Genomic DNA, 23,408 nt, shown 5'->3' with positions numbered 1-23,408 from the left:
AGAAACTCCAACGCATTGATCCATTTTGTCTGCGTGTGTCCGTTTGGGTCAACACGGACAGAAAAGTCGGCCCAACGTGGTGATCCAAACGGACATGCGTCCGCTTTTCGTCCCCCCGCTGACCCATTTGCGGCCTAAATTTGGGTCATTTCCCTCCAATTTCCAACACCTACCGCCCGTGCGCACCATGAACGACGGTCTCCATGCCGCCGCCGGCCTCGCCTCCCTCGCCTCCGTCGCCTCGTCTGGCCTCGCCTCTGCCCCCTTCGCCAAAGGCAAGCCGTGCATCCCTCGCAAGACCGCAGCGTTGCCCAAGAAGAAGCTGACATCGGAGGAGCGGGTCATGCAGTCGGCCAAGAGGAAGGGCCGGAGGCATGCGGCGGACGCAAGGGAAGAAGTTGCGGCCGCCACCGGCATGAACTTCGGTGGGCGACATGGCCATTGCCCTTTTGGACATGAAATGGGTCGCCTACGTTGGGCGCACGGCCGGCCCAAAATGAAAACTGGTTGTACGCCGAGCTGGTGGCCAACCCAAATGGACAAAGAGCAGACAAAACCGTCGTCGTTTTGGGTCGGCCGGTTGGAGTTGCTCTTAGAGAAACTCCAACCGCACGACGGACGCACACGTCTTTTATCAGGCAGGCGGAAAACGTTTGGGTCGGCCGTCGGTCGTGTTCACCTCTGTTTTTAAATGAATCGGTCGTGCGGCCAACGCGTCGACCCATTTTTCGTCTGTGCTTAACATTTTTTAAGATAAAAAAGGTCCACGGTCACGGATCATGTCAGTGACCACACGAGCGTCAAGAGTTCATGTCGACGATATTGCCAGCGGCCGACATACATATGTCAGGCTACAAAAAGAATACACAGTTCTCAAACTGGATACACTTGCCAACGAGGTCGGCACACATGCCTGCACACAAAATGAGGATGTAGTTCCACCACGCCATCTTATTCGCGGTCATCATGCCCGCACACCATGGCATGGATCACTCGTCATCGAGGTTGAGCATGTCGGCCTTCATCTTTTCGAACCAAGACCGCTTCCTCGGAGAGATCGTGCTCAAGTCCACCTTCATGATTTCGACACCTCGATGGACATGCGCGGAGACAGCGGCAGCGACGAGCCCGTGCTGCCCTGGATCCAACCCCGGCATCAGCAGGGCCTGCCTCGTGGCGGCAGCGATGAGCCGGTAGTTCTTTGCGACTTCGGCCTCCCGATCTACGGTGGCGGCGATGCTACACGCGATCGCGACCTCCTTCCTGGCCTCTTGCTCATGCCGACGGTGCTTCCTCCTATCCGATTGGACGGCGCACTCCTGAAATGTCAAAACCTTCTTCTTGTTGGTCATAGCCGGCCCTTTGCGTTCGCCCTTGACAGAACCGACGAAGGCAAGAGAGGTGAGGTCGACGGCGATGTCGAGGGTCCCACGTCATCGTCCATAGCGCGCGCGAGTGGATGGGATGTTTTTGGGAAATTGGACGGAAACGATGACGTTGTGTCACCGACTGGCGTTGAAGGGGAAAGAAGGGTGGGTGACGCGGGCGTCCGTCCCGTGTGTGCGCTGATGCAAATCCGGCTTAAATTTGAGCGTGGAATGGATCGCGCGTGGACACAAAATGGACACACATCCGTTTGAATCGACGTGTTGGTTGTGTTTTCTGTCCGCGACAAACCAAACGGACACGCCAGGACAAAACGGGTCGTGCGATTGAAGTTGCTCTAACATTGATCTGCATATAGAAAAACTTTCGAGGTTTACAATCTTTTTGACATGCTGCATTCCATCGGCGTCGTTTCAGGGTAGTCCTCCGAAAAATCATTTGCCATGCCTGTGCCTGGCTGCGTCCGCATGCAAAAGAAGGAAAAGAAACTTGCATTGCATGCATGATGCATGCTATCAGTACCCCGGGGCGTTGACAGAGACCCAGCTACACAGCAGGTCATTCTCAGCTGATATTCAGCGAGACCAATAAACAGATTTGTACGAGTCGTTTTCAAACAAAAGGCCGGGGCAGAGGTCACGCGTGCAGCGGATGGTGCGATGCGGACGGGCGGCGATTTATCCACCAAGTGCCGAGAGTGGTGGCGACTGGCAAGTAATAGCAGGAGGACGCGCGGGCGCACGTATACGAACGTAGGTGACGAATGATTCTTGTTGTGGTACTAGCAGGATGGCAGGGTGCTGCTCGCGTTGCATGTGTGGTGGAGCCGCGGCCGGGCAGCTGGATCATCGGGCGGATTGACGGCTCGCCAGACGCGACATGCTGTTGCTGTTGCTGTTGCGCCCAGCCTGGACCACATTGGTTGTTCCGGGTCATGATCGCGCTGCAACCCTCTTCCCTCTTCCTGGTGCAGCGTACATCGCCATTCCAGTCGGCAGTTGGGCGCCCGTTCATTTTATTCCGCTGACCTACCAGATGTACGGGCAGCATGGCGGATGATTGGGACCATATACCCTGGGGGCGTTCAATCCCATGTGCATTTACTAAAGCAATTTATCATGCAGTACTACGCAATTTATCATGAAAGAAAAACCAAATAGATGATGGATCCATCCACATGATCTATTTTGGCGACCGGTAGAGAAGTAGAAACCGGGCAAGCAATTCTAGCTTCAGATCCGACTAATTCAGAAAAAAAATTGTTGACATGTGCAAACATTACCCACCTTTCTGATAAGTTACACGACTGATACATACTCTGTTACAGTTATCTGCAGTCTGTACACAAAAGCCAAGAAGACCAATAGAGCAAATGATGATTTATGTACAGGTACAGCCAACGGACATGCAAATTTACATTTCACAATGCTTGCTGGCACGGCCGAAATAATCCGGCTAAGAAAGAAAAAGACATCTTGGTCGATGACCTCACTCATCATTCAGAAGTGCGCGCTTCATCGTTTCCATCATCAAGCAATGGCCTGAGGTTTGATCTCTCAGTGGCAGGAACACCATGCTCGCTCTGCTCATTGAAACGATCAACACTATTCAAAAATATGCCTGCAGAGAGTAAATATGTCCCAGCTTCAGCCAAGTATCACAAATACACACTAAAATGCATTACTGCAGGGCAAGTTTAAATTTATTTTAGGATAAGCATATTCAATCTGCACATTAAGGCATGGTAGTGATTTGGTTTGGTTTCAAATCATGCTTGCATATGACTGCTACACATGAAGGAATGTCTGAGAGGCTGAAACAGTACGGTCCCTTTAATCAGTAAGTGAAAACATGAGATACTGCCCAGACATTATACTATATGAAGTTATATAATTTCTATACTAAGAGAGCATACCCCAAAACCAAAATCCAAATGCACCAATGAAGACGGATGTCAACAAAAGCGCCGTTATTCTCCAGTTATGGAGTTTGTCCTGCATCAAAGTTCCAACAATAAAAGCACAATGTAAGACTCTACGATGCAACAATACTGAAAAGCATCACCATCCAAGTGGTGTTGCATGCAACTAAAATGCTATATTAGCTTATAATGCATCATCTGCTAGGGCACTAATAGAGTGATAAGAGGACACATAAATATTGGGATCTAAAATAATATACTCCCTCCCTCTGTATCAAAATATAAGACCTTTTTTTTCTAAATCTAGACCAAAAACGTCTTATATTTTAATATAAAGGAGTATTTACATATAAATCAAATTCATTATGACAATCATTGAGACATCAACGTAGCAGAATATTTGCATATGGGGGTAATCTCGTTTACATGAAAATAATGGACCTGATTACATACAGAGAACATGGGCTAAGTTGCTGAGCAAGTAATTCTTTGCCTATGATTCATTGAGAACAAGCACAAAAACAAGTACCTGAATTAACCCAACAAGGGGTGAGGAAGGCACATCACCCAATATATGGATTGAAACAGTAGACATAGCCATTGATAATGGCCGCAAACTTGGTTTCACAGAATGAAGGCATATGTAGTTTACTGGAGCCTGTACGTTCAAAGGATAAGTATATCTGAAGAATTAAAAATAGAAGCAAGCTGTTTAAAATCATTGTGCTTTTACATCTAATATCTGTACAGCAACTAGATTAACTTCCGATGTAAAGATTTTCAAAAGTGGGAACCAAGATAACAAACATAATAAAATAGGACTACATTTTTTTGTGTTCCTAAATTAGCAACAATAGTTTCAGAGCTCAGCTACGTACCAGGAGTACGAATGTACCGTGTTGTGAAAATAGTTCAGCGAAGGAAGTATTTACCTGAGTTGCAAAAACCAAGAGCTCCCCCACTGAAAAAAAGGGTATGAACCCATAAAGGCTCTTGAAACAAAAGGCACCGAAACAAAATATCGCCCCTAGGAAAGTTGCGCCAGAAAGAAGCTACAAAAAAGAAATCACGTCAATTGAAGTAAGAATTACATTATTAATACATAGTAAGAAGCATATACAGTTTCCTTTAGCTTCATTGCTCCAGCCTCCAGACTTAGTATATGACTGCCATGTACTACTCAGTAGACATAAGTATATGACTGCCATGTACTCTACTACTCAGTAGACATAAGAGCATCTCCAACGGCCGGGCCAAAAGACGCGCGCGCGGGGGAGGTTTTGGGGCGCTCCAGCGGCGGCGGGAAAGTCGCGCGCGCGGGAACCGCTTGCGCGCGCGCGAAAAGGCGGCAGCTCGCGCGCCAATTTTGCCGCGCCGCGTCCGGCGCGCCTATAAAATGCGGCGCTCGCCACACGCGCCTCCACCGCTCCTCTTCTCTTCCTCTACCTCCCGCTCCAGCGCCCCGCCACCGACGCGCCACCGAGGAGCATCGGGCTACCGCGGCGTCCGCCTGCGCCCCAACGGCGGGTACTACTCGGAGATACGCTCCGGCGATCTCCGTCTCAGCCTCGGCACCTACGAGACGACGCATGAGGCTGCCCGCGCGTTCGACGCGGCGGCGTGGCGCCTAGGCAGGCCGCGCCGGCAGATGAACTTCCAGGACGTCCACACGCTCCAGGCGCTAGACGTCGCCCCGCCGCCTCGTCTTAACTCCGCACAAGACCGTGCGGAGCACACTGCGCGGCAGCGCCGCCTCCTCGTCGCCCAGGAGGACGAGCGGGTCATGGCGGAGTGGCGCCGGCGCCACCCGGAGGACGTCACCTACGAGCAAGACTACTGGGCGCAGCGCCGCGAGGTGGACACGCGAAGGCGCCGCGAGGAGCAGTTGGACAGCGTCGGAGGAAGGCATTGGCGAGTGCGCATGCCGATCTCGTTGCAGCAGGCAGGAGGTCGTTCTTCACTGAAAACGATGATCGTTGGTTGGACATATGGCTGTCAACCTCTGACGACACCAACGACGATGATGATGGTGATGATTGGAGCGCGACTGGGAGTAGTTTATATGTTTTCGAACTATCTATCTACTTGCACCGTACTTTTATCTATGTTTTTGAACTATCTATCTAGTTGCACCGATGTAAAATAACTTTGTATCGTTTTTTATTTTATGCAATCTATTTTTAGTATTTTGCCGATTTTGCAATCTATCTATAGTTGTTAAAAATGTTGTGCACCGATGTAAAAATGTTGTGCGCGCTGCTGGAGCGGCGCGCGCGCTGCATTTTAGCACGGCTACTGGAGCCAGCGCCTATCCCCGCGCTAAACCGAAGCGCGCGCGGCAAACACATTTTTTGGGCGCGGCGCGAAGCGCGGCTGTTGGAGATGCTCTAAGTATAACAGACCCATGTTCAACATCATGCTGACTGGTATCTACAACAACAACAACAAAGCCTTTAGTCCCAAACAAGTTGGGGTAGGCTAGAGGTGAAACCCATAAGATCTTGCGACCAACATGTTGTTTCTCGTGACCAACATCATGCTGACTGGTATATAAAAAAGAAAATTTGGGCATGACTACTTAATGGTCCAGTGTCGTTCTGCTAAAGAACAAATAAGGCAACAGGCAATGATAAGAACTAATCTTAGGCACATGCCCAAAAAGAACGACACATTAACTAGTGATTGCATGCCGTTCGCAAAAAAAGAAACAAAATCATCTGGAGGTCAGTAGCCTAAAATCAGTAATTAAAAACTAACGTAAAAACATCAACTTAATATGACGGTAAATATTCTTGCTAATAGAATAACCACACCTATCAAGCTATTTGAGAAATACCTTAAAATTGGACAAAAAAGCTTGGTTCTTTTTTCTTAAAAAATACTCCAGTTAGAAGGCAAACAAATGCAAATATAACACTGTAATCTTTTCTATTACCTTGAAAGCATTAGAAATTGTAGAGTTTATCTTGTCAAGGATGAAACCCCCTGCAAGGGTTCCAAATATTCCACACACTATTGTTATTCCGCCAAACATTAGATCTGCACTGGCCTGGTATGACAAAAGTTCAGCATGAAAGGTTACCCAGTGAAATGGCAATGTATTGAAGTGTGATAATATAAATATTGTGGTAGGTCTAGGCTACACTAAAGCAGAAGACCAGGACTTTCATACAAGTAACAAAATAAAAATCAATACTCAAATAATCACATGCCAAGGCATACGGCCCTATGCATCGGAAAACAGACTACAGGGAATTACCATGTGGTAGATATCCTGACCAGCCTTGGGACCCCAGTAGGAATAGGCACCAATCACAAAGTTGTAGAAGATGTAACCTGGAATTGCCCAATCAAATTTACCACAGTTACAAACAGAAGACTGTACTTCGCAAAAAAAGAAGTTCCAAATGAAATGTATTTCAGAAGTATCAATCAAACTTTGAAGTTGGACGTGAAAGACATGTTACTAATTATAAACTTCGAGAACCTTATTGTCCAAATTTGAATGCTGAATGAAGAATCTATAGCCACAGCAAAGATTTGTTTAGAATTTTTTTTTACTTCCCAAAGGTAGTTGCTGGCTTGGCTATTTACTGTTAAGAAAAACGAAATCGAGCAGTGGAGGTGTCCAGGCACTTGATTGATTTTTGCAGGACAACAGTTATGTTACAGAATTAGGAATCAGGACACAAATGACAAGGAATTTTGGCAGCAAATCAGTAAGGATGTGACTAATATGACAGACCTTTTTTTATACCTATGGATTAACAGTAACATTTTGTGCGGAATCTGCCACAAAAATTGAGCCAATTGTGCTTAACTTGAGTGAGAAAACAATGGATCACAGTACATGTTGTTTCAGCTATATTTAAATGCATGCTATATATGGAAGATCTACTTGTCTAACATTAAGGATGAAGTGTAATGCACTGAACACAGCTCAGTTTAGCATTTAAAAACCTCATGTTCAGTATAAAAAAGAAGTATCTAACATAATGGAGTTAACATAATTGCATAACATGTGAAAGAAGATCTGACCTGCAACATTGACAACATAGACTCGCTCTTGTAGCAATTCTTTCATATCTTTCCCAAAATGATGGATTTCAATCATAACTTTCGTCCCGAAACTGGAGCTGCATGATGAAAATGTTAATATTCAAACGATTTTGTACCAAGTTAATGCAACTAAGCTACTTAACTTATCTATTTGAATAGGTTAGCACATCAGTTAAGTAACTACAACATCATTCACTTTTACCTAGATATCAACAAGGAAAAGGTGCTGTATATTCCGGTAAGAAAAGGAGAGAAACAGCACTGTATGAAGATATAAAATCAAGGCACTGATCTAACTAGCAAAGAAAAAACACAAACCAGGTACTTACAGGGAAGACTTTTCTGGAAGCTTTTTTGCAAGGCCCTCAACTACAGCAGGCATACCCTGCTTTATTCCGTTATTACCTGGAATAGTTGGAAGTAAAATGAGCAATTGAACAAGGTGGTGTTTGCTGGCGCTTGAGCTTCTGTGAAATCACACACCCCAGCAGCCAGGAGGAGGCAAATTCAATTCAGTATGACGCTGTATCCAGAAATGTCAGCGAAAGTAGCTTTTGATGAACAAGACTAAGCAAATGAACAAGGTCATCTAGGATACATATGATTGCAAGTTAGTTAATATTATCTTCCCCAAAATAAAGTTTGCTGCTTTTGTGCATTTAGAGTACAAGGGGAGGTCGAAATAAATAGAAGGCTGAGTAAATCATCAGTTCTGTTCTTAGGTTGTTTTCCTATTGAAAATGCTTAAGACCCTAAGGATCATGAAATGTCAAGCATATTTTTACGGTTCAACTCATCACAGAAACAGTAGAGCCCTGTAACTCAAAAATTTAGCATAACATGCACAGAGATAGAAGTCGAGAAAAGGAATTTAAGTTGGAAGATGTTTTCTGAAGTGCTTTTCACACATGTACTGTAGCAGATCAGTGCAGAGAAGCAGTAAATTCTTCTAATAACTGAATGGAGTAAATTGTGATTTTAACCTTTCATGGAGTATTCAAGCACTTTTTAAAGCAAAGATGGGTGTGACAGGGTCAAACTAAGTAAAGAGCAAAGGGACGTACTTGTCTCATCTTGAAGCTCCGGACTGAGCATTGGACCATACTCTTTTGTCTTGTTGTTGTGAGTAAATCCTGGTAAACAAATCAGCACCCGAAAAGAAAAAGAAAACAAATGGAAGAAAGTCAGGGTGCCAGCACACCAAAATACTCCCTCCGTTCCTAAATATAAGTCTTTCTAGAAATTCTACTAGAGGACTACATATGGATGTATGTAGACATACTTTAGAGTGTATATTCATTCATTTTGCTTTGTATGTAGTCACCTAGTGAAATATCTTAAAAGACTTATATTTAGGAACGGAGGGAGTAGAAATTAGTGATGTTGTCTAAACTGGTAAGCAAAATAATACATAAAACAAAGCCACACCTTTGAGCTCTAGTGGCTTTATCACAAAGCCCAGAATGACAAAAGGAAGCATCAAAATTGACTCTCCCCAGAAAGCAGCACGCCAGTGCAGATGACCTCCAACCTGACGAGATGCAACATAATTACGAACAATACAAGGTCAAATTACACTCGTGATGGACCTGTTACTCAACCTGTATAATTAAAGGCAAAACCAAGAAGCAAGAACAAATAAGTGTAGCATAAGACTTACCAACCCACCATAAACATAACCCAGTGCTATCCCAGTGGGTATACACATGTAGAACATAGCAAGCCATGCAGTTTTCTGGTAACATAATTAGCAACAATGTTAGTTGTTGACTAACATAAGACACAAGAAAGAAACAGCACTATGTAAACTAAACCTCCTAAGCAAACATTAAACTACATAACATCATGATTCATGAATGCATGTGTTATTCAAGGAGCAATTTATTCACCTGCCTTAACAACTAGAAGCAACTGGTGAAGAATTTTTTAGCCTAAGCTAATCAGCTCAATACAGCGATGAGCTATGAGGACGACGTTTTTACTCCCGTGTGAACAGGAAATTCGAAAGAAAAAAACAGATTTGTTTGACACTTTAGTGTTCTATAGGTGTGTGCGTAATTACGTGAGCAAATGGTATCCATGGTGCTCTGGACCAATAGAAGAAAAAACAGTGCTCCAAAATGTCTCTGTTTCTTTGGAGCACCCTTTTTTTCTTTTATTTGTCCAGAGCACCATGGATGACATTTCTTCACGAAATCTTGCACGCACCTAGAATACTCGAGCAGCTTTGGTGCCAAATAAATTCAGATTATTTTTTTGCTATTTAAAAAATAAGTTCATGCGGGAGTATATGAACTCAGGCAAAACCAAGAAGCAATTACCCGATGAGTGATCCATTACAATCCAGGATTACATGGTCTTTATGTACTGTATTGATTTAACATATTTTGAATGGCCGCATGGGACTTGGGTATAGAAACAAAGCCAAGCAAACACAAGATATGTTCACATATACAAAGAAATCAGTGTTAAGAAATTTAAAGGCATCACAAGATTAACAGGACCTGTGCTGCTGGTGCATTGTCATCAATGAAAGGAGCTGCGAGACTTATAAACGAAGCTTCACCAACACCAACTAACCTAATTAACATGTTGTAGAATAGATCACATGATTAGGAGAGTTTTATTGATAAATTACACAGATCTGAAACATTAACATGTAGAAAGTACTTACATGCGACATATAGTAATTGACCAGAAATCAAACGAGCACCCACAGCCAGCTGTTGCAATAGTCCATACTAACAATCCGACGCCAATAAGCCTGAAAGGATTGTGTCTGCAAGGAGGAGAAAAAATCTAACACATGCAAAAAAACAGCACCCTGAAAGGCTTGCATCAAACCATATTAAAACAATGTTAATCTGTAGTGTGTACTGTTGTTTGAAGAATATTTTTCCATCTGTAATATCTTTTCCTACTGCGATGAGCAATATATAGAAATAAAGTTAGTAGTACATTAAAAGAGGACCATAGGATACTAACATTTTTGCCAATGACGCAAATATCGGGGAAGCCACCAACAACCCTACCATAAATGCCGAGGACAACACGCCATCTTGAAAGTTGGTTAGACTGAAATCACCCCTGTAGAGAACATGGCATGAGATAGAGAAAGAAGAAACTTATGATGTGGAAAAGAAGACAGGAATTGTGTACAATGGCATTGTAGAACAATTTAATCTGGAAAAGGGATGTAGCACAACTTGGTAGCACGTTTGTTTTGGGTACAAAATGTCACAGGTTCAAATCATGTCATCCCTACCTATTACTTCTTTCTTATGATAGCAATCAATTAAAGTAAAGTAAAATGGGTATAACTAAGGCCAATCAGGAATAAAAAAAAGATATCATGACAAAATTAAGATGGCCAACATGATTTATGAAAAAAATACTATAGAATGAAGACACGAAGATAGCAGGCAGGAAAGCAAATACAAGAGAAGATTAAAAAAAAGTGTATATAACAACCAATTTGCAACGAATTAAATTATATGAGCGTTTCTCCTGATCTATAGTAGCTAAGACATGCAACAAGTGTATTGTGTTCAAAAGAAATGTCACATTTGGTAGAAATGTTTCTGGTGGGACTTACTGAATTCCAGAACCTGATGAGCATGTGCCACCAGAACAACTGCCACGGCTGCCATTGACACCATTACTTGCTATTACCCCCCGGTCAACATAATTTAGCATGTTGATTATGCAGAACATCACAAGTAATCTGCAACCGTAAAAAAGTAATCAACTCAACCACTGCATAAATGGACACCTTAGAATGAGAAAACAAAACCTGACAGAGTATGCCATACTAATTTAATCTGCAAAAATTATACAGCTTCTAATGTCTGAACCAAGAGCACATAACATGAAATTATTAACTATATTCAGATAATGGTAATGCCCAAGGGGGGATACTGAGCACACATGCACTAAACTGCTACTGCAGTCTGCATAACTAGCAAGTTCTGAACTGAAGACCCGCAGAACGTGAAATTATTGACATTGCATCACCATGTCCTCTAATTCCTCTAAATGTGGCACTGAAGAGGCCCAAAACTTAGAAAAAATCGGAGCCACAGTGAGCACATAATAAACTAACAAGATCAACTGTGCCAAACAACAGGAGAACAACCAAATCGCCACTCCCCATCTTGTCAAAATCGGGAACGAATCTACCATCCAATTTTCAATGCATATGAAATAAGTTATTACTGAACTGATTCACCAGACGAAAAAAAGGGCTTGGGCCACCGTTAGCAAATAACGCCCACGCGCGCACAAACGTTTTCAAGGCCACTACAATCTGCATCACGCCAGCACCAAACTAGTACAAAACGCAGGTCCACGCCACTAAAGCAGGCCAACATAGAGAAACGGACAAATACTAAAACTAGAAGTCACGAAAGGAACAAGCAGAGAATCAAGAGAAATTTCGATTAAGCAGATGGAACCATGCAAACACATATCACCGGTGATTGGTAATGCTATGGGCAATGATTTGTTATCAAGCGCAACAAACTGGCCAAATCTCCTAGCGTGCTCCCATCTGACCTCAACCTGGCATCGTTGAAGGCTCGCGGCTCAAATCAACGCAATGGCAGCTCAATTGTAGCTCGCGAGAACCCAGAATTTTCAGAACAAACAACCAAACCGCCCGAAATTCAGATGAACAAATCTGTCGCAGAGCTCCGCGGAAGAAGAAAACCCGTGCGACCCAACAGTTCAAACCTACTACTAAGCTAACGCTGCTGCTCAATCTCGCTATGCCCCGGTTAGTAGTAGTAGTAGTACCTCTTTGGGGTGAACCAGGAGGGCTTGTCGTCGGCGAAGCCGCTGGTGCTGGCTTCGGGGCCCGCCTCGATGTCCCGCACCACGGTGACCGCCATGGCCTGCGCCGCGGCCGCCGCTTCCACCTGCTTACCTTCCACCGCTAGAGCCCCGGGCGGAGCAGGCGCCGAGAGCTCCCGCTTAGCTTCCGCCTCCGCCTCCTCCGTTGGCGTGGAGGCCGGCGCGGAGGCAACGAGGGGGGGAGCGGAGGGTAAGGGGGAGCCGTCGACGGGGGATCCCACAACCACCACGACCTGGGCGTCGTCCCTTGCGGCTGGGGCTGCGTCGGATCCGCCCATATACTACAAAAAATATATGCGCCCGGAGTTTGACCTGCGATCGGTTTGTTTTCGGCCGCGGAGAAAGAAATCGTGACCTACCCGGATTCCTTCCCAAATATCTATCTAGTATCTGTCTATCCCATGGGGCTTATAAACAGCAGGAGTATTGCTCGTGCTGGAACGGGAAACCGGATAACACGGGGCGGGCGGTTGGTTTTAATAGTGGTGGCTGGCGGGTGGATGGATATTCGGTGAAGATGTTGGTGGCGACGACGCAACGTCTGTCGTTCCGAGGGCGGGTCGCTTTGCTTTGCTGCTGGGTGGTGGGGGATTCTCTTCTCTCCTCTCCTCTCGTCTGTCTCCGTACACCGCCGCGGCACTCCTCTCCTTCTCCTCCTTCTTCTTCCCCGGCGGCCGGCGGCCGGCGCCGTGATCTGGACGACGGGCCGGGCGTGGTGGCGGTGCGGGGAAAGGGGGCGACGGACAGGTGGTGGTGGTGGAGGGGTGGGCCGTGGACCTGGCTCATGGACTGGTTTATCTGGACTGACACTGAGATGCGCTTCAATGCTCGGTCCTGCAAAGCAGCCGCGGTTGGCCATCCACTCTCTACATCTAAATCTCTCGCCCGGTCGCTTTTTCCGCCGGGATATACTAGGACGGACAATTCTTTACTTTGCGCACACTTGGGTTGGTCTCCATCCATCCATCCATCCATCCATTCCGTCGGATCTTGGTGGAGTACGTACGTTTTCTCCCAGGCCGCTGCGGGCTCGTTTTGACGGTTTTACCCTATCGTTTCCCGCTAGGCGCCTGCGAGCTAGCAGCACCGCCAGTCAGCCAGCCAATGATGAAGGCCTGCTGCGCAGATCATGCCATGATGGGCCCGGCTCGCAAAGGCATCTCCCAATCACGCCCATGGCGGGGGCACCCCTCTTCTCTATAATACGAGTGCCGCCTTTTCTCCTTCTCCGGGCGTTAGTTTATCCTCTCGTGCGGTGTGATCTTCTTCGTTTTGGACCATCGACGACGGGCGGCGATTAGCTGTTTGGGTCGAGGCCCACCCTGATCATTCGTCCCCTCCACTCCAACGGCGCGCCACCATCCTCTGCTCCACACACATGCCCATCGCATTCACATTGCACGTGACGGCAGCTCCGCCGTTGGGATCATTGCCTTCCTTCGCTTTCTGTTTCGGTGGATGCACAGCGTCCCCCATCCTTCACGTATGGCATCTAGTATTTGTTTACAACACGTATTCTACAGTACTACGGAAAGAAAATTGCTGGGTCTCTTCGTGCTAGCCATGCGGCGAATTGTTATATCTCGAGCGTATGCATCCCGGCCGGCCGGGGGCTCAACAGCAACTTGCTGGCAATGTGGAATGCACTTATAATGCTCCGAAAAGCACGCACTGCTCGTATCAAGTCTCACAACGTGCGACTTTTACTTAACTAGGGGTTGGGGCGCCGTCCGGTGGCGCCTCATGAGAGCATCTCCAACAGCCGCGCTACGCGCCGCGCCCAAAAAATGCATTTGCCGCGCGCGCTTCGACTGTTTTAGCGCGGGGATAGGCGCCGGCTCTAACAACCGCGCTATAATGCAGCGCGCGTGCGCCGTTCCAGCGGTGCCCAAAAATGCAGCGCGCGCAGCAAGCACAAACAACATATAATTTCAAAAAATAGAAAAAAAACCATCAAACAAACAAAATAAATCAACAATAAATAGTTATTATAACTCAAACAAATAGTTTATCGTTCAGTACAACAAATACAATAAACACAACCAATAGTTCATGAACAATACAATACAAATAATGCAATCAAATCATGCTCTTTGTCGTCCATGCCATGCCCACCACTCTTCAATCAGATCCTTCTGAAGATCATTGTGCGTTGCGGGACGCCGAATGGCATGATAGGAGGCAACAAAACGGGCTACCCTTTCAGTCGCACTCGCATGGGATGTCCCAAGAGCTCATACTGTGAGTAGTCTAAATCTTGGCCACGCTCATTCTCGATGATCATGTTGTGCATGATCACACAAGCGTGCATGATGTACCAAAGCATTTTTTGATCCCAAAATCTAGCCGGTCCTCTCACAATAGCAAATTGGGCTTGCAAAATCCCAAATGCTCTCTCCACATCTTTTCTAGCAGCCGCCTGAGCATTGTGGAAATCAAGATTTTTCTTATCTTCTGGCTTTTTCAACGGCTTCACGAAGGTTTGCCACTTTGGATAGATGTCATCCGCTAGATAATAGCCATAGTTGTACGTATGGCTATTTGCTACAAACTGCACCGGTGGCAACTCACCATTCGCAATCTTATTCATCAGTGGTGACCGGTTGACAACATTGATGTCATTCAAAGATCCAGGCATTCCAAAGAATGCATGCCAAATCCAAGTCTCCTGATCGGCCACCGCTTCAAGGATTATAGTGAAACCCTTTTTTTGGCCGTGGAATTGTCCATGCCATGCCTTTGGACAATTCTTCCAACTCCAATGCATGCAATCTATTGAGCCAAGCATGCTAGGAAAGCCGCGAGATTTGTTCATCGCCAATAGCCTTGCGGCGTCTTCAGCAGTGGGAGATCTCAAATACTCCTCGCCAAACACTTGCACAATTCCCACTGCAAAGGGCTTGACACACATGATGGCTTGGCTCTCACCCATAGCCAAGTGATCATCAACTAGATCGGCCGGGATACCGTATGCCAACATACGCAAAGCGGTTGTCACCTTCAGAAAGGTGCTATGCCCGAGCTCTCCGGCGGCATTCCTCCTTTGCTGGAAAAACCGGTCATGGCTCGCTAGTTTCTCTGCAATGCGCTTGAACAAGTCTGTGCTCATCCTAAACCGGCGACGAAAATACGACTCCGGGTATGTGGGATTCTCCACGAAATAGTTCTTCATCAATCTGTTATGGGCATCAATCCTATCTCTCCAAATTTTATCCCGACCCATAACCGAACCACCGTGCTTCGGTTTTTTATTGATATGCATAGCTATGATCATTGCAAGACCCTCCTCCTCTTCCATATCAAATTCTTCTTCGGAAGAATCATACGACGAACTCATCTACAATGTTCAATACTATACTATCAAAACTACAATTCAAAACATGCACCAAATTCATAGTTTGGAGCAATACATACCTTGTAGGCGTTTCGTCGAACACCTTGCGGGCGCGGCGCGGCAGCGAGCCCTCGGGCGCTGTTCCTCGGACGTCGGAGGCGCACGGGGGCCGACCGGACTAGGAGGGAGTGGGGCGGAAGCGCGGCGGCGCGGGGAGGCCGGGGAAGCGCCTGGAACGGTCGCCGGGGGGCGCGGCGCGGCGGCCGCAGCGGAGACAGACCGGGGAAGCGCTTGAGTGGTCGCCGGCGGGCGCGGGCGGCGACGGCGGCGCGGGGATAGGCCGGGGAAGCGTTGAACGGTCGCCGGGGGCGCGAGCGGCGGCGGCGGCGCGGTCGCGAGAGTGGAGGAGGGAGCGAGCGAGCGCGGGAGAGAGCAGTGGCGAGCGCGGGAGAGTCGCGCGCGCGCGAGCCGGCGCAGCAAATAACGGGCGCGGGATTGCGTTTCGGCCAGGGCGCTGAATTGAAAATGGCGCGCGCGCCGTTTTTGCGCATTCGCTGGAGCTGCCCGCCGCGTCGCGCGCGCGCTAAAACTGCCTTTTTTACGGCGCGGCGCTTGTATAGCGCGGCTGTTGGAGATGCTCTGAGAAGAAGTTTGTGTGGTGCCAGATTGACAAGCGATCCTTCAACCTTTTTTTTTCTAATTGCTGACGATGATGCACATATAAACAAGGAACTTGTCATGGAATTTACAACTAATAGCAAAACAAACAACCTTTGAACAAACAACAATATTTTAGAGACCTTGATCCCCTTGGGAGATGGATTATTTCCAACCAAATTAAACAATGTATCATACGAATAACAACAGAAAGTTGTAAAATCAATCTGGCATAGAACCAATTGTAGACATGAGGGCTAGCAAGTTGAAGCTCGGTCAGTAGTGGAAGTTTACGACGACACATCAGTTGTTGTCTTTGCTCCCGTTCACCGACTAAAACTCTGCTACCAGCGAATGTTTACAGCGATGCAAGAGATGTTGTGTTTGCTCCTCCTATTCGCCGTCTGCTCTGTGAGATGCTTCCCAGTTGCCTGTCCATCCATCTCATGTCTTTGATAAGAAGACAGACCCGGTGCATAGAAGCTCCCACATAAGGTGGGGTCTAGGGAGGGATTATAGCAACCTAGTCTTACCCGTGCTAGAGTGCTATGCAAAGAGGCTGGTTCGAGTCCGGGACCTCTTGGCACAAGTGGGGAGTACTTCACCACTGCGTCAGGCCTGTCCTCATAAAAAAACTCTTGCTTTGGTCATCACGTGAATTTGCGTCATACTATTTTTATTATTGTCATTTGCATAATGTAAACTTATAGCTGATGCAAATAATGAATGTTTTCTATTAACACTGTATCTAAAACAAAAACTAACTATAATAAATTAGAGAAGACAAATTAATAGTTTTCAATGATGTTACCAAAGAATTATAAAATGTTATTGACAACACACATCATAGATTGCATTGATATTCATAACTATTTCAGTGATGAACTGAGCTTTATTTACCTATTATATATTTGTGTCTTTCGTCAAACTCTAAATTATATAACCTTGGCAAGAGGTATGCCTAAACCTGCACAACCTCAGGTTGTAATTCTGCCCGATCTATCTCCTCCAATACCCATAGCAGACCCAGAACCAATAAACGGAATGATGTATTAAGACCAGTCATAATTCTCAGGATTTTACTATTCTCTAATAAGAACAGGAGGTAACATAATTAACACTCTTTACTTCTAAAATAATGGCAGACAAGTGTTTGAGAAAAGTATGAAATTTTTTACTCAATCATGTTGTCCTCAGACAGCTCCTCTGCGCTGCCTGGTTGTTAACCGCCCTGGACAGTTACTCTGAGTTATCATTGTTGGGAAACGTAGCATAAATTCAAAAATTTCCTACGCATATTCAGATCTTCCTATGGAGAGACCAGCAACGAGAGAGGGGTAAGAGCATCTTCATACCTTTGAATATCGCTAAGCGGAAGCGTTGCTAGAACGCGGTTGATGGAGTTGTACTCGTAGCGATTCCGATCTAGTGCCGAACAACGGCACCTCCGCGTTCAACACACGTGCAACCTGGTGACGTCTCCCGCACCTTGATCCAGCAAGGAAGAGGGAGAGGTTGGGGAAGAACTCCAGCAACACTACGGCGTGGTGTCGATGGAGAGACGAGGTCTCCCGGCAGGGCTTCGCCAAGCACCGGCGGAGAGGAGGAGGAAGAAGAGCAGGGCTGCGCCGAGAGAGAGGGAAAAACCGTGTGTCTCAATGGCCAAAAGTGCCCGATATATATAGGGGGGGGAGAGGGGGTGCCACCCCTAGGGTTCCCACCCTAAGGGGTGCGGCAGCCCCTCCCAGATGGGAGGTGCGTCGGCCAGAAGGGGAGGAGGGGGTGGCTCACCATCTGGTGGGCCTTAGGCCCACCTGGCCTAGGGTTTGCCCCCCCCTTTTCTCTCCCTTGAGCTATGGGCTGAGTGGGGAGGCGCACCAGCCCACCTAGGGGCTGGTTCCCATCCCCACTTGGCCCACCTTATCTCCCGGGGTCGTTGCCCCTTTCGGTGGTCCCCCGGGGCCACCTCCGGTGGTCCCGGTGGTCCCGGTACGTTACCGGTGATGCCCGAAACACTTCCGGTATCCGAAACCATCCGTCCTATATATCAATCTTTACCTCCAGACCATTCCGGAGCTCCTCGTGACGTCCGGGATCTCATCCGGGACTCCGAACAACTTTCGGTAACCTCGTATAACAATTCCATATAACCCTAGCGTCATCGAACCTTAAGTGTGTAGACCCTACGGGTTCGGGAGACAGGCAGACATGACCGAGACACCTCTGTGGCCAATAACCATCAGCGGGGTCTGGATACCCATGGTGGCTCCCACTTGCTCCACGATGATCTCATCGGATGAACCACGATGTCAAGGATTCAATCAATCCCGTACACGATTCCCTTTGTCTGTCGGTATAGAACTTGCCCGAGATTCGATCGTCGGTATACCTATACCTTGTTCAATCTCGTTACCGGTAAGTCTCTTTACTCGTTACGTAGCACGTCATCGTGTGACTAACTCCTTAGTCACATTGAGCTCATGATGATGTTCTACCGAGTGGGCCCAGAGATACCTCTCCGTCACACGGAGTGACAAATCCCGATCTCGATTCGTACCAACCCAACAGATACTTTCGGAGGTACCCGTAGTGCACCTTTATAGTCACCCAGTTACGTTGTGACGTTTGATACACCCAAAGCACTCCTACGGTATCCGGGAGTTGCACAATCTCACGGTCGAAGGAAAAGATACTTGACATTAGAAAAGCATTAGCATACGAACAATACGATCTAGTGCTAGGCTTAGGATTGGGTCTTGTCCATCTAATGATGTGATCCCGTTATCAATGACATCTAATGCCCATGATCAGGAAACCATGATCATCTATTGACTAACGAGCTAGCCAACTAGAGGCTTGCTAGGGACACATTGTGATCTATTTATTCACACATGTATTACTGTTTCCTGTTAATACAATTATAGCATGAACAATAGATGATTATCATGAACAAGGAAATATGATAATAACCATTTTATTATTGCCTCTAGGGCATATTTCCAACAGTCTCCCACTTGCACTAGAGTCAATAATCTAGTTACATTGTGATGTATCGAACACCCATAGCATTATGGTGTTGATCATGTTTTGCTCGTGGAAGAGGTTTAGTCAACGGGTCTGCTATATTGAGATCCGTGTGTACTTTACAAATATCTATCACTCCACTCTGGACATGGTCCTGGATGGAGTTGTAGCGGCGCTTGATGTGCTTCGTCTTCCGGTGAAACCTGGGCTCCTTGGCTATGGCAATGGCTCCAGTGTTATCACAGAAGAGTGTCATAGGACCCGACGCGCTTGGAACCACTCCAAGGTCGGTGATGAGCTCCTTCATCCAAATTCCTTCATGAGCCGCTTCTGAAGCAGCTATGTACTCCGCTTCACATGTAGATGCTGCCACGACTTCTTGCTTGCTGCTGCACCAGCTCACTGCCCCACCATTCAACACATATACGTATCCGGTCTGTGACTTAGAGTCATCTGGATCTGTGTCGAAGCTAGCGTCGACGTAACCCTTTACGACGAGCTCTTCGTCACCTCCATAAACGAGAAACATTTCCTTAGTCCTTTTCAGGTACTTAAGGATATTCTTGACCGCTGTCCAGTGTTCCGTACCGGGATCACTTTGGTACCTCCCTACCAAACTTATGGCAAGGTTTATATCAGGTCTGGTATACAGCATGACATACATTAGAGAGCCCATGGCTGAAGCGTAGGGGACAGAACTCATCTTCTCTCTATCTACTGTCGTGGTCGGCGACTGAGTCTTACTCAATCTCATACCTTGCAAAACTGGCAAGAACCCTTTCTTTGAGTTTTCCATATTGAACTTCTTCAATATCTTGTCAAGGTATGTACTTTGCGAAAGACCTATGAGGCGTCTCGATCTATCTCTATAGATCTTGATGCCTAATATGTATGCAGCTTCTCCAAGGTCCTTCATTGAAAAACTCTTGTTCAAATAGGCCTTTATGCTCTCCAACATCTCTATATTATTCCCCATCAATAATATGTCATCCACATATAGTATGAGGAAAGCTACAGAGCTCCCACTCACTTTCTTGTACAGACAGGCTTCTCCATAAACCTGTATGAACCCAAAAGCTTTAATCACCTCATTAAAGCAAATGTTCCAACTCCGAGATGCTTGCACGAGCCCATAGATGGAGCGCTGGAGCTTGCACACTTTGTTAGCACCCTTAGGGTCGACAAAACCTTCTGGTTACATCATATACAACTCTTCCTTAAGGTTCCCGTTGAGGAACGCTGTTTTGACGTCCATTTGCCAAATTTCATAATCATAAAAGGCGGCAATTGCTAACATGATTCGGACTGATTTCAGCTTCGCTATGGGAGAGAAAGTCTCTTCGTAGTCAACTGCTTGAATTTGTCGAAAACCGTTTGCGACAAGTCGAGCTTTGTAAACGGTTACATTACCGTTTGCATCAGTCTTCTTCTTGAAGATCCATTTATTTTCTATGGCTCGCCGGTCATCGGGCAAGTCCACCAAAGTCCATACTTTGTTCTCATACATGGATCCTATCTCGGATTTCATGGCCTCAAGCCATTTGTTGGAATCCGGGCCCGCCATCGCTTCTTCATAGTTTGAAGGTTCACCGTTGTCTAACAACATGATTTCCATCACAGGGTTGTTGTACCACTCTGGTGCGGAGCGTGCCCTTGTGGACCTTCGCGGTTCAGTAGTAACTTGATCCGAAGCTTCATGATCATCATCATTAACTTCCTCTTCAGTCGGTGTAGGCGCCACATGAACAACTTCGCGCGCTGCGCTACTTTCCTGTTCGAGAGGGGGTGTAATTACCTCATCAAGTTCTACCTTCCTCCCACTTACTTCTTTCGAGAGAAACTCTTTCTCTAGAAAGGATCCGTTCTTGGCAACAAAGGTTTTACCTTCGGATCTAAGATAGAAGGTATACCCAATAGTTTCCTTAGGGTATCCTATGAATACGCATTTCTCCGCTTTGGGTTCGAGCTTTTCTGGTTGAAGTTTCTTCACATAAGCATCGCAGCCCCAAACTTTAAGAAACGACAATTTAGGTTTCTTGCCAAACCATAGTTCATACGGTGTCGTCTCAACGGATTTAGACGGTGCCCTATTTAAAGTGAATGCTGCAGTTTCTAATGCGTATCCCCAAAATGATAGCGGTAAGTCGGTGAGAGACATCATAGATCGTACCATATCTAATAAAGTGCGATTACGACGTTCAGACACTCCGTTGCGCTGCGGTGTGCCAGGCGGCGTCAGTTGTGAAACGATTCCGCACTTCCTTAGGTGTGTGCCAAACTCGTGACTCAAATATTCTCCTCCACGATCAGATCGTAGACATTTAATTTTTCTGTCACGTTGATTCTCAACCTCACTCTGAAATTCCTTGAACTTTTCAAATGTCTCAGATTTGTGCTTCATCAAGTAGATATACCCATACCTACTCAAATCATCGGTGAGAGTGAGAACATAATGATAACCGCCGCGAGCTTCAACGTTCATTGGACCACACACATCAGTATGTATTATTTCCAATAAGTCGGTTGCTCTCTCCATTATTCCTGAGAATGGAGTCTTAGTCATCTTGCCCATGAGGCACGGTTCGCATGTGTCAAATGATTCAAAGTCAAGAGACTCTAATAATCCATCAGTATGGAGCTTCTTCATGCGCTTAACGCCGATATGACCAAGGTGGCAGTGCCACAAGTATGTGGGACTATCATTATCAACTTTGCATCTTTTGGTACTCACACTATGAATATGTGTAACATCACGATCGAGATTCATCAAGAATAAACCATTCACCAGCGGAGCATGACCATAAAACATATCACTCATATAAATAGAACAACCATTATTCTCTGACTTAAATGAGTAGCCGTCTCGCATTAAGCAAGACCCTGATACAATGTTCATGCTTAAAGCTGGTACTAAATAACAATTATTAAGGTTTAAAACTAATCCCGACGGTAGATGTAGAGGCAGCGTGCCGACGGCGATCACATCGACCTTTGAACCATTCCCGACGCGCATCGTTACCTCGTCCTTGGCCAGTCTCCGCTTATTCCGCAGTTCCTGCTTCGAGTTGCAAATGTGAGCAACAACACCGGTATCAAATACCCAGGAGCTACTACGAGCGCTGGTAAGGTACACATCAATAACATGTATATCACATATACCTTTAACGTTGCCGGCCTTCTTGTCCGCTAAGTATTTGGGGCAGTTCCGCTTCCAGTGACCCTTTCCCTTGCAATAGAAGCACTCAGTCTCAGGCTTGGGTCCGTTCTTTTTCTTCTTCCCGGCATCTGGCTTACCGGGTGCGGCAACAGCTTTGCCGTCTTTCTTGAAATTCTTCTTACCCCTGCCTTTCTTGAAACTAGTGGTCTTGTTGACCATCAACACTTGATGCTCTTTCTTGATTTCTACTTCTGCAGACTTGAGCATCGAGTACAACTCGGGAATGGTCTTCTCCATCCCTTGCATGTTGTAGTTAAGCACAAAGCTTTTGTAGCTTGGTGGGAGAGACTGGAGGATTCTGTCAATTATAGCATCATCCGGAAGTTCGACTCCAAGTGAAGTCAGACGACCGTGTAACCCAGACATTTTGAGTATGTGCTCACTGACAGAACTGTTCTCCTCCATCTTACAGCTAAAGAACTTGTCGGAGACTTCATATCTCTCGACACGGGCATGAGCTTGAAAAACTAGCTTCAGCTCCTGGAACATCTCATATGCCCCGTGTTGCTCAAAACGCCTTTGGAGCCCCGTTTCTAAACTGTATAACATGCCACACCTGACCAGAGAGTAGTCATCACTCCGAGTTTGCCAGACGTTCAGAATGTCCTGGGCTGCTGCGGGAGCGGGAGGGTCACCTAGCGGCGCATTAAGGACATAAGCCTTTTTAGCTGCTTCAAGGATGAGCTTCAAGTTGCGAACCCAGTCCGCATAGTTGCTACCATCATCTTTTAGCTTGTTTTTCTCTAGGAATGCGTTGAAGTTGAGGTTGACGTTGGACATCTACAATATTTATAAAGACAACTTTTAGACTAAGTTCATGACAATTAAGTTCATTTAATCAAATTAAGTATGAACTCCCACTTAAATCGACATCCCTCTAGTCATCTAAGTGATACATGATCCATGTTGACTAACCCGTGTCCGATCATCACGTGAGACGGACTAGTCACCATGGTGAG

General features: G+C 46.3%; 1 protein-coding gene across 1 annotated transcript; it reads right to left on the bottom strand.

The window, feature by feature from the left end:
- Positions 1-2,648: 2,648 nt before the first annotated feature.
- Positions 2,649-12,803, bottom strand: LOC123427293 (probable sphingolipid transporter spinster homolog 2). Its single transcript, XM_045111297.1, has 17 exons — positions 12,577-12,803; positions 12,161-12,498; positions 10,962-11,090; positions 10,352-10,453; positions 10,041-10,145; positions 9,871-9,946; positions 9,027-9,101; positions 8,795-8,897; positions 8,431-8,499; positions 7,696-7,771; positions 7,346-7,443; positions 6,567-6,643; positions 6,243-6,356; positions 4,240-4,359; positions 3,837-3,965; positions 3,302-3,380; positions 2,649-3,006 (listed from the first exon to the last, which is right to left on the bottom strand). Exons 2-17 carry the CDS (start codon positions 12,493-12,495, stop codon positions 2,882-2,884), a joined length of 1,812 nt encoding a protein of 603 aa, XP_044967232.1. The 5' UTR covers positions 12,496-12,498; positions 12,577-12,803; the 3' UTR covers positions 2,649-2,881.
- Positions 12,804-23,408: the final 10,605 nt, after the last annotated feature.

The sequence above is a fragment of the Hordeum vulgare genome, chromosome 2H, assembly GCF_904849725.1.
Source record: "Hordeum vulgare subsp. vulgare chromosome 2H, MorexV3_pseudomolecules_assembly, whole genome shotgun sequence".
In the NCBI taxonomy this organism is placed as follows: Eukaryota; Viridiplantae; Streptophyta; class Magnoliopsida; order Poales; family Poaceae; genus Hordeum; species Hordeum vulgare.
The sequence above is the reverse complement of the archived record's forward strand: the minus strand, read 5'-3'. Positions and strand labels throughout refer to the sequence as shown.

Bases quoted from the DNA above. Each gene is read 5' to 3' on its own strand.
- LOC123427293 (XM_045111297.1), bottom strand. From the start codon at position 12,495: ATGGGCGGATCCGACGCAGCCCCAGCCGCAAGGGACGACGCCCAGGTC. The intron at 11,091-12,160 runs GTACTACTACTA...TTACGGTTGCAG, and splicing joins TCCTGGTTCACCCCAAAGAG to ATTACTTGTGATGTTCTGCA. The intron at 7,772-8,430 runs GTACGTCCCTTT...CAACTATTCCAG, and splicing joins GGAGCTTCAAGATGAGACAA to GTAATAACGGAATAAAGCAG.